The 12,156-nt window shown below is 40.0% G+C and overlaps 1 protein-coding gene across 1 annotated transcript in view; it reads left to right on the top strand.

The window, feature by feature from the left end:
* Positions 1-4,387, top strand: part of LOC101854944 (nose resistant to fluoxetine protein 6-like) — a 7,816-nt gene extending 3,429 nt beyond the window's left edge. Inside the window, exons 2-3 of the mRNA XM_013081488.2 lie at positions 292-457; positions 4,223-4,387. Coding sequence (XP_012936942.1) covers positions 292-457; positions 4,223-4,387 — 331 coding nt within the window. The remainder of the gene's footprint in view (positions 1-291; positions 458-4,222) is intronic.
* Positions 4,388-12,156: the final 7,769 nt, after the last annotated feature.

The raw sequence follows: 12,156 nt of genomic DNA, 5'->3' as shown, positions 1-12,156 counted from the left end.
AGAGAGAGAGAGAGAGAGAGAGAGAGAGAGAGAGCGTAACACAAGCCACGCCACTGCAAGCACACGCAGCGGGTGAAGCGAGAGAGGGCTGTGGTGTGCTGCAGACTTCGATCTAGCCCTTAGCCCAGTTACACGCACGCGTAATGTGTCATGCGTAGGCCATGGGAAACTACCCGTGAATAAATACAGCTGCATTAGCCCACACATGCATACTTCCCTTGCATTTCTGATTCAACGGGGATCTGATAAAACCGGAGTTTTTCCCTGGCCCCATCATCCCTGTTATATCAGGTTTCCCCTGTACATAGAAAGCGCGGTCCACTTTGAGGACAAAGACTCCACGAAAGGCTGCTACAGACGTCGAGATGGAGATGACGATCCTCGTTGGCCTTGTGAAAGTACAAAGGTACAGGCCAAGGCCGTACAGAGGCACACAATTGGTCGCTTTTTGGAGAAGGTCAGTTGGTCGCTTTTAAGCACAAGGGGGCTATCCTGAAAAATCCAGTTTTGAGAAAATCGAAGGTAAACTTGTTGCCCCTTGTTCAGTTTCTTTAAAAGACAAGAGGAGTTTTCTCTTTAACCAAACAAATATATACACGAATGATTCCAAACTTCTCCTATACGTAGGGCAATGCCTACTTTTGGTGTAGGTCAGTTGGTTGCTTTTCAGGACAAGCGGCTAACCCAGATTTCGTGGGTTTCCAGAAATCTTGACCTACAACAAAAGTGGGCATTGCCCTGCTTACCGGAAAAGTTTGGTTTCATTTGTGTATATTTGTTTGGTTATAGAGAAAACTCTCCTTGTTTTTAAAGAAACTTAAAAAGGGTTCGAGTACTTGACTTTCGATTTTCTCAAATCAGCATTTTTCGGGATAGCTCCCTTGTGCTTAAAAGCGACCAATTAATGTAACGCAAACAACTTACATCTAATCATTTGCTTTGTTGCGTTGTGAAGAACATAATTTAGAGGTGATTGAGAGTTCGTTTTGAGGAATTAGGAAATAGCCAACTCTTAACTCCTCCCGCCCCCCCCCAAACACACACACACACACACACACACACACGCACACACACACACACACACACACACACACACACACACACACACACACACTCACAGAGACAAGCAGAGAAAAAAAAGAGATCTAACAATTGAAGGGGAAAAAAAGAGATTTTTTCTTTAAGCATTATCTGAAAACGATGTGAAAAATTATGATATTTTCTTTTACATCTCACTTAATCCTTCTTGAAAGCAGATGCTCTGTACTTTGCATTGTAATAGCATAATAATAATAATGGTAATAATAATAATATAATAATAATGGTAATAATAATAATAATAATAATAATATTAATAATGATAATGATAATAATAATAATAATAATAATAATAATAATAATAATAATAATAATAATAATAATAATATTAATATTAATACTAATAATAATATTAATAATATTTATTGTATTTAATTTTTATTTATTTATTACATTTTTAATAATAATAATAATAATAATAATAATAATAATAATAATAATAATAATAATACATGTATATTATGGCATTTATATCGCGTTCAACCCCGATTAAAGTCCATAGGCTTTGAGCGCTTTATGTTACAGCAGTAATATATAATCAGTACATTATGTTCTGATCAAAAGAAAATATCTCTCTAACAACATGTATATATCTCATTAATTATTTTTTAAAAGTAGAACAGACTTTAGATGACATTCGAATGAAATAAAGAATTTGATGTCTCTTGAACTACCGAGCAAAGTATTCCAGCTAGGGCCTTGATATTCAATGACTGCCCTTTCACCCATTGTTTTAAGTTTCATAGATGGTAAAATAAATTTCTTTATGTACAGTTTCAACAGATTTGATAAATATGATGGTGCATTATCATTCAAACATGTGTGACATAAAGTGGCCAACTTGTACATAATTCTTTTCTCAACCGGAAGCCAGAGCAGTGTCCGTAAAAGAAATGTAGCAGATTCTCGTTTTCTTTTCTGTAAAACTAAACGTATCGTGTTGTTTCGCACAGTTGAAAGACTTTTCACTTTCTCCAACGATATTTGGAAAATATGAAGTTACAAGTCTTGATAAAACCAAGCTATTTACCAACAAAGTAGTAAACTTAGTTTTGACCAGATGACGTGTTTTACTGATGTTTCTTATTTCTGAATACATTCAGATGATCAGATGATTTACCTCAACCGATATTGGCAAACTTGAACTTAAATCAAGAGAGATGCCAAGAGATTCTTAACTTTTCTTCTTCTTCTTCTTCTTCTTCTTCTTCTTCTTCTTTTTCTTCTATCCCGTGGTTGGGGCAACCGTTGGGGCACCACCGCATTGGAAAACCAGCTCTCGCCATCTATTTTGTCTTCTGCTCTCTTCAGATTTACACCCATCGTCTTTCCTGTCCACTCTGTAATGTTGTCCTCCCATCTCCTTCTCTGCCTTCCTCTCTTTCTCTTTCCTTGTACGGTTCCTTGCAGGATTGTTTTGACAAGTCCTGTGGATCTTGTGACATGCCCATACCATTTTAGTTTTCGTCTCTTCACTGTGGTCAGTAGATCTTCATATTGCCCCACTGCGTTGGTGATTCTCTTTCGTACTTCAGCATTTGAAACGTGGTCTTTGTACGAGATGTCAAGGAGTCTGCGGTAACTTCTCATCTCTGTGGTCTGAATCTTTTTCTCTAATTCTGCTGTTAGTGTCCACGACTCGCAGGCGTATAAAAATATTGAGATGACCAGTGAGCGCATTAGTCTAATTTTTGAGCTGTGCGTGATGTTTCTGTCCCTCCAAATAGGCTTCAGTTTTGACTGCGGAGCTGTTGTTTGCGCGATTCTGGAGAGAATTTCTGGTCTTGAGCCTTCTTCTGAGACGATAGATCCGAGGTACTTGAAGCTGTTGATGGTCTCAAGTTTCTCGCCCCTGACTTTGATGTCCGCATTGATGATATTGGTGTTATTGGTCATTAGCTTGGTTTTCTCGACACTGATCTCCATGCCGTAGGCTGCTGAGGTTGTGTCCAGCTGCTCCACTAGTGTGGCAAGCTCCTGTTCTTCTCCTGCTAATCCATCGATGACATCGGCAAAACGCAAGTTAGTGATTGTCCTGCCTCCAATACTGATTGTTCCATTGTGGTCTTCCAGAGTGTCAGTCATAATTCGTTCTAGGAAGATGTTGAAGAGAGTGGGAGAGATCAAACAGCCTTGCCTCACCCCGACCGTTGTCCTGAACCAATCCCCCATGCTGCCGTTAAGGTAGACTGTGCTGGAGGCCTTGTCGTATAGTTGTTGTATGACGTTGATCAGGTTGGCGTTGGTCTTATATTTCCTCATGGTTGCCCATAAGGCTGCATGCCAGACCCTGTCGAAGGCCTTTTTAAAATCCACGAAGATATGGTATAGGTTTTGTTGGTGTTGGAGGTACCTCTCGCACAGTATTTTGAGGTTGAAGATCTGTTCTGTAGTGCTGCGCCCTGCTCTAAAGCCTGCCTGCTCTTCGGCAATGATCTTCTCTGCCTGTGGTTTCAATCTGTTCAGCATTATCTTCAACATAACCTTACTGGGGTGGCTTATTAGACTGATGGTGCAATAATTCTGACATAGTTGCAGCTACCTTTCTTGGGGAGTGTAATCACTAGTGATTGTGTCGATGGTGTTGACCACTTTCCTGTCTGCCAGATCTTGTTGCAGATGACAGTCAGAGGGCTTATCATGTCCTTCCTCCCTGCCTGTATCAATTCTCCTGGGATGTTGTCCACTCCTGCTGATTTCCCCTTCTTCAGTGCTTTAACTGCTGCTTCAACTTCTTCTCGAAGGATTGGGTGGTTATCGATGTTGGTTGCTGGGGTAACGTTTAGAATTTCGGGGTTTCCCTTGGCTTTGTAGTTGTACAATTCTGAGCAGTATTCTGTCCATCTTTTCAAAATGTCTTGTTCCTCTGTCAGGCATTTTCCTTGTTTGTCTTGAATGGTGGTGGTGCGCCCTTCTTTAGTGCATGTCAGGTCCTTTACTAATTGATATGCTTTTTTGCTGTTGTTTGTCCTCAGGCTGCTTTCGATTATTTGGCATTGTTCCTCGATCCAATTTTCTTTTGCTCCTTCATACTTGTTTTAATTTTTGGGCTGACTGCTTTGTACTCCTTTGCACCATCTGGTTGCTTCTTTTTCTTCTTTAGTTTTCTCCTTTTGTCACACAGGTTAAGGATGTCAGTTGTGACCCAGGGCTTATTGACTCGTCGGTGTTTTCCGAGGATCTGACTGGCTGTTTCAGTCACTGCTGTATTGAAGGTGTTGATCCACGTGTCCATGTCTGTATCATTATTGTTACCAGCATCAATGACAGTGACAATGAACTTTTCTAGAAAACGCAATTTCCGCATTGCCAATTTTTATGTGATTTTGGTCAGCTTCCTTTACAGACTTTGCACTGCCTGCCAAAATGATTGCTGTTTTATCATCATTCAATATCAATTTGTTTTTGTTCATCCAGTTTTTCACAGAGGCAATACAATTTTCAGCAATTTTTTGCCCCCCCCCCCCCCCCCCACTCCTTTGGTCCCCTGACTCTTTCCACTGCTTACTGGCTACTTATTGTTGCTGTCTTTCAGCCACATCTATGATCGTAGGGTAGCTAAGATTGGACACTTCGCCTACTAGAATAAGGACGAAAAAAACCCCAGACAAACAACTAACGAAAGTCCCATGTGCAAGTTATGCACGTTAAAGATTCCTTGGTTGTCCTAAAATCAATATGAGTAGGCTGTAGCCGCCTTCCGGGCAAAATTCAAAATTAATATCTTAGCAAACGGAACATGCTTAAATGCGTCACGTGTGCCAATATCACCTTAACTTATGCAGTTGTAAGCGCCATAAAACACTTACCAAAATTTAAAAAAACATATTTTTAGTACCCCAGACCCACTGATCTCATCGGAAATAGGTTTTAAAAAAATTTGGAATGGATTTGGGGGGGAAAAAACGATTCTCAATAGAAGAAATAATATATGGCACTAGAAATCAATTGATCACGGATGCCTCTTGAGTATCTGAATATTCTTGAGGTATGGTTACATATTTTGGCAATCCTTCTTTTTGCTCCAGAGGCATTTAGTGTTGCAGCAGATTTTGCAAAGAGTTCTTAAGACAAACAGAAGTCGATTAGTTCGTGTTATTGAATCCTGTGCAATGTTCAAGGTGGATGTTTTTTAGGTAAAGCATTGAATCATTATCACATAATCTCAAGATTTGAATTTCATAAAGTTTCCAGCAATCAGTATTAATCATCCTCTTCCTCCCCAGCATTTTCCTTTGTTTAAAATAAAGTTATGTACCGAACATCTTATGTTGACCTTCTTTTCTAATTGTGCTTGTTTTATGTTTTTGTTGTTGTTGCTTCCAACAGCACCTTCGCAAACCGTGGCAAAAGTATCAGACTTTTTCGAAGCAAATTGCGCCTGGTTTCAGTGGTAAAATTAGCAAGAAAATGACTGCCAAAATTGAGTTATTACCTCAACTTGAGAGTCCGTGAAAACTGAAAATTTACATATTTTATGCCATTAATCAACGTTTTTCAGTACAACCCACACAGAAATATGTTCTTTAATGGCCATGAAAGGTGTTGAGCAAAAAAACAAAAATTCGATAAAATTCACAAACTTGCAGAAAAATGTCAGTTTCTTGACTTTCATCACTTTGATGAGTGCCTGATTCCACCACGCTGCCTCACATATTATTTTGCTTCAATGTTTCTTTCGTCTGGACATTGTGTCTCTATTGCTTCTATATTGAATCTAAAGCAAAACGAGGCTATAAAGGATTTATTAGTTTTTTGTTTGTTTGAGTAAAAAGAAGCTTATCAACACAATAACAGTCATATAGTGCCGGGAGAAAGTATGACCGACAAAAACTACCGAGGGAAAAGAAAATAATGGGACCTACTTACTAGTGACACCCTCCAACACTCACTATTACTTTTTTAAATGCTGAGAAAGAGCAGTTCAGACAAAAATATAAACTTAAAAAGAATAAGATAATTAGAACGTCGCATTTGCCTTGCTGTTGCAAACAGCTTAACATAGTTTTCTATTCCTTTGTCTTATGGTAACTACCATGACAGTTTTACCGGTATTGGTATCAGCAACTATTCTAAGTTCATGCCCACCGTTTGTTTTAATTAAAGGTGTGAAATGATATTTATGAAATATAGATTCGTCTTATTTATATGCGAAAACTTAATAATTATGTACACCTCCCTGTTAAAAGAAATGTGTAAAGGTTTAAACACTGTAAAGGAGTATACAATACTAATTTTATTAAACAATAAATATGTCAAGGTAGTTTTACTGCATGTAGGCTACATCATCTTCATTCTTAAAAGAAAGTTGCCCTGGCGTTCAATAATGTATGGACGAAGAACAGAAATCTTAATTCTACTTAACCCTATCCGTCCGTCGTGTTTTACTATCGTATCCATACGACGTAGGGAACTCTGTGCCACCACTTACCCCTGTCCGTACGTCGTGTTTTACTATCGTATCCATACGACGTGGGGAACTCTGTGCCACCACTTAACCCTATCCGTACGTCGTGTTTTACTGTCCTATCCATACGACGTAGGGAACTCTGTGCCACCACTTACCCCTGTCCGTACGTCGTGTTTTACTATCGTATCCATACGACGTGGGGAACTCTGTGCCACCACTTACCCCTGTCCATACGTCGTGTTTTACTATCGTATCCATACGACGCGGGGAACTCTGTGTCTCCACTAAACCCTACCCGTACGTCGTGTTTTACTATCGTATCCATACGACGTGGGGAACTCTGTGCCACCACTTTCCAAAGAGGAAATTTACTAGTTAATCCGACCCGTACGCTTTGCATAGCAGTTTGTCAAAATGATTTTCGTTGTTGAAATTACTGAAAGTTTCAAAGAGATCTTCGTGCAAGAATTATTCTAAAATGTGAAGAATACACTCCCCAGGGCGTACGGACAGGGTTATAAATGACATTCTCCACTCTTCTCAAGATCGGATCATGGGAGTACGCAACTGGAAAGTCTTACTTTGTTTCTTTCCTGCTCTTATTTCGGTGTGTCTCTCTTGTTTTTTCTTTGGTTCTATTATGTAAATTGTAGTGTCTTCATTCAGATTCAAACTCAACTCAAACTAAAAAAGTGTGTGTGTGTGTGTGTGTGTGCGTGTGTGTGTGTGCGCGCGCGCGCGCGCGTGTGTGTGTGTGCAGATATATTCGTGTTAGTTTTCATTGTGGTTTATAACCAAAGATCACACCCCGGCCAAGAGCAGGTTTGAATTGTTTCGACTATTAGTTGAAGAAAAAACAAATAAGGCTTTCTGAGCCAAATTTACAAAAACAATAAGAAAACGAAGATAAAAAGAACAACAACAAAAAAAACCTGAACGCTTGATCGTTTTATTATGTGCTAGTATTAATTAACTCACTGCATAATCAATACGTATAGAATAACGTGCATTAAATTATGTATACGTTCTAAAGGTCATTACGCTCCCTCCCCGCTTCTGCCTTTTCAAGAAAAGTGCTGATCAATAATAAAAAAGAAAATGATAAATTGTCTTACTTTTATTCACAGTAGCGGCATGCGATGTGGTCACAGATGAAGATCTGAATATCTATTTCACCGTGATGAAATCAGACGCTCATTAAAATAACCGCATTTTATCCGCCCCTTTGGGCAATTTTTATCGATGTTTAAAAGAGTTGCTTTGCCTTGTTTCGTTTTGCTTTTAGCTCAACACTTTTACGTACACTTAAAAACACATTTCAAAGTGGATTTTGCTGAAAAACGTTTTTCAAAGGCACAAACATGTAAATTTGCAGTGTCCAAGAACTCTCAAGCTTTGGAAGTCACCAAACTGTGACGGCCATTTTCTCTCTAATCTTACCTCTACCATTGGGCGACTCCCACCCCCCCCCCCCTTTTTTTTTCCTATTTGTTTCAATGCCCTAATCATAAATATCTCGACTTCTATTCAAGACAGTCGGATATTTTTTCATGGAAAATACAGACACATGAATAAGCTTTAACCCTATCCGTACGCCCTGGGGTCATTTTGTACCCCTGGGGTTGTATTCTTCTCACTTTTGAATACTTCTGGTACGATTTCAGTATTTCTCAAAAAATGATTTTGACAGACGTCTGTGCAAAGCGTACGGATCGGATTAACGAGTAAATTTCCTCTTTGAAAGTGGTGGCACAGAGTTCCCCTCGTCGTATGGATACGATAGTAAAACACGACGTACGAATAGGGTTAAGATGATACCAATAACTCCATTAATTGCCCCCAAAATTGATGAGCACCCGATTCCACTGCTTCTTGACTCACATTTTCCCAACCGCAGATTCAAAGTTAGTGGCAGTAATCAGAGCAGACCGCAGAAGACATGAATACTGGATTGAATCTAGGGCATGGGGCGACCACCGAGTGCTTGTTCTTGGTCCAGGCCCTCAATTTTTGTTTAGTAAGAGTTTTACGGCACTTGCAACACAATAAACGTCATATAAGTGTCGAATTCGAGGCCCTCAAATCCTAGTTAGCTGGGTCTGTGAGGCTCTGATGGCACCTCTAGTGAGTGCCCTTCAACATGGATGGCATTCTGACAAAATCCTGAACCTAGATATTAATTTGATCGTATTGTTTTCATCTTGCCATCCCATACTTTATGAGAAAGCGAGAGGTCAATTACGATGAGTGCGCCGATTTTTCTCACTTTAAATAAACCTCTGTGCAAAAAAACCCAATGTGCTCTATCTATAAATGGTGAAATGGTATGGGTTTAACGCCCCTATCAACACCATTAGGTTATTTAAGGGGCGGGACCTCCTAGTTTAACGTCCGTCTCCAATAGGACCGAGCCAAATGGGACATTCGTGTAAAGTGCCTTTTCCAAGGACACAACGTCGGACCGATCTGAGGCTCAAACCCCCGAACCTGCAATCTCACGATTACGAGTCCAGTAGCCTAACCACTAGGCCACCGACACCACTCTATCGATCATTTCCCTTGTGTTTGTCGGTTATCAGACAGTGTTCTAAAGTGATCCCAAGAAGCTTAACCATTTCCACATGAAATGTCTCACTAGAATTCTCAGCATCAAAGATTAGGAAAAAATACGAGATACCGAAGTTCTCAAAAGGTGCAAATGACCACAGTCTATTTTCTAAGTTTAAAAGGGACTCAACTTCGCTTGGTTGCCTCCACCCCCCACACCTCCCCTGTTGAGTTTCCTTTTGAATTTGCACCCTAGGTAAAGCATTTTTTAAATGGGGTACTGGACTTTAGGCTACTTTTACAGCATTGTTAAAAGAATTAGACCTAGTCTTTTTCTTCAGAATAAACGGGGAAACCAAGGATCTTACCTCCATAGACCGGAAAGTGCACCCTCTAAAAAGTGAAACAATGTATGGTTTGCAGAGATTTGACGGTGTGTGGTTTACTAGCTCTGTTATATTGGCGCCTTCAAACAGAAATATATCCTGTGTTGAAGACAACAAAAGTAATGAATGGAAGAGAAACTTTTTCTTAAAAAAGATGTGTTTGAAAAGTGCTGTCTAAGTGTCCAAATACTAATCAAGGCCCATTTTATTAACATATTATGTTGTTTCAGCGGACCACTAACAACTGATAGGAGTTTCGTTGGTCTGTTATTTTAGGTTGAAGGACTCGTGGAAGAATTCCACACACACAGGGAACCAAAGTATTGGTCATTTGTCCCTTTTTTTTTATAATTTGAAGGTATTAACGAAATGAGACCTCTGAATCTAAAGGTGATCTCCAATAGGGCTGCATGGAATAGAGGAAGCTCCCTGGAAATTCCCAATATAGTAAACTTCAAGAACATTACTTGACACTACAAGAGAAGCTATGCGGTCCGACAGATGACCTGAGCAGGACGGCCCAATTTATGACAGATACCAGACTTAAAGTGTGATGCCCATCGAGAAGAAGAAGAAGAAGAAGAAGAAGAACGTTACCTTTGGAATGAGACTATGGTCATTCGCTCCACATAGAAACTCGCAACCTTCTGAGAAGGCACAAAACAGGGGAAATTCATCGTGTTGTGAGATAAGTCGTCTGCCAAAAAAAAACCAACAACAACCAAAGCATTTTGCCAAGGTACCCTTTTTTAAGAGGGTGCAGTGGCGGAGTGGCTAGTGCGCTCGTCTCCGAAGCAGAAAGTCCGGGTTCGAGCCTCGGTTCAGACACGGATTTTTTTCGCCTCCTCCTGCCCACCCAGCAGTAATGGTTACCTGTCTTCGAGTTGGGGAAGCAAAGGCGGCGTAGAAAGCAACTGGTCACCCTACCACAATATGCCAAAGGACCAGGAAGTTGTCTCACTAACAAGGCAATCCCCAATGTCCGGATCGGATGCGGGAACAACTTTTACACTTTTTAGAAGATTTTTTTCTCAAGGCGTGCGAACATGAGTTATCTAGGATCTGAAAGCTTGAGTCAAAGTATGGTTTGCTCACATTCAAAGATGAATACTTTACTCCTCTCCAATTCTACTAAAAATTATGAGTCGCCAAAAAACTCAAAATTTCAAAGGGGGCTCTCGTGGCTTAGAAGTTAAGGTGTTGGCCTCTCATTCAAAGGTCCCGAGTTCGAATCCGGGAAGGTGATCGAACAATTTTCTTCTCTAAAATTGTCTCCTTTCACTTCCTTTACTCCTCTCTAGCAATGTTCTGTCATCTGCTTTCGTCTCCTCGTTCTGCCCCCACCCCTTCCTCCTGACTCTTTCTGTAGCCTTTCTACTGCTACTCCTTGGCTCCTTTTTACTGTTGTCTTTCAGCCACACACCTGATCTTCTAGTAGGAAAGATCTACACCAATCCTTCTCGGACAAGGGTGAAACATCTCGGAGGGCCCGTGTGCAAGTTGCGCACGTTAAAGATCCCTTGGTGGTCTAAAATCGAAAAAAAGAGTAGGCTTCGGTCGCCACCTAGGCAAAATATAAAATTTCTTACAAACTGAAAAAGTTTAATGTGTCCCGCGCGCTCATATGACCTTATGCAGTTGCGAGTGCCGTAAAACACTTACCAAAACAAAACAAAAAACTCAAAGTTTCCTTGGAGACACCACCAGTTCAAATTCTAAGATATCTACTGTAGTGGGCAAGGGTTACCTCAAGCTAGTATGAAAGATAGAGACTATTAGTGACTTTGGCACCTTGACTTTCACTGCCATTTAGACATAATGACTTCCACACACTTCAAAGAAGTTTCACAGGTCACTTCAACAAAAGAAATAATTGTCTTCAAAATGTATTTTGCAACGACCAATAAAAAAGACAAAATATTTATTAATAGTCCGCTGCCAATCGGTTTAAAAAAATTGTAATTGAAAGTTGTTACTATTATACGCCCCGCCGCCCCCCACCCCGACCAAAAAAAATCAATTATTATTCTGAATAAATTAATTAATTAATCAATTGATTAATACATAAATACATAAATACAAGAACATCTAAGTATATAGAAAGATAAAACAAATAAACAATTTGACTCAATTTAGATCATTTGATAGAGGCGAGAAGCATCGACCTCGACTGGTTGGGCCAACCCGGGCTGAGGCGGATGTAAAATCTCAGCAGACAGATTAAATTACTCAATACAAGACCTCCACACGACATGGGAACCAGCTTCGCGTTTTCTGGTCACTTCGGTCATACATGTAAGCTTAACTTCACACTGCAGTCTTCAGTCACTTTTATCTAACAGATCCGGTTGTCCAGTGTAGCCTACATTTCATGACCGATCCCTTTCCGTCAGCCACACCTTTACTTATCACGGTCTCTTCACACTTGAATCTTTTTCGTGAGTGGTTGGCGGTTGTTCTAGTGTGGTTTATCTTTTTCTTTCTTATCAAGAGTCTGTCTACCTCATCTCTCCTCCTTTTTTGGTGTTTGTTACTCTCTTGTAACACCTCTAATCTATGGCACTTATATTATAAAATATCTAATTTCAAGCCCTGTTATGTTTGTCTGATTTAGGTTAATGTTCCAGCACTCGGTGAAATAAAGACCAAATGTAAAATTTGGGATTTTGCGGCAGAACCTACCATTTTTCAGTCCGAATGGGCCTCACAGTTACA

Source organism: Aplysia californica, unplaced genomic scaffold (assembly GCF_000002075.1).
Source record: "Aplysia californica isolate F4 #8 unplaced genomic scaffold, AplCal3.0 scaffold00133, whole genome shotgun sequence".
NCBI lineage: Eukaryota > Metazoa > Mollusca > Gastropoda > Aplysiida > Aplysiidae > Aplysia > Aplysia californica.
Note: the sequence above shows the minus strand (reverse complement) of the source record. Positions and strands in the feature narration are given on the sequence as shown.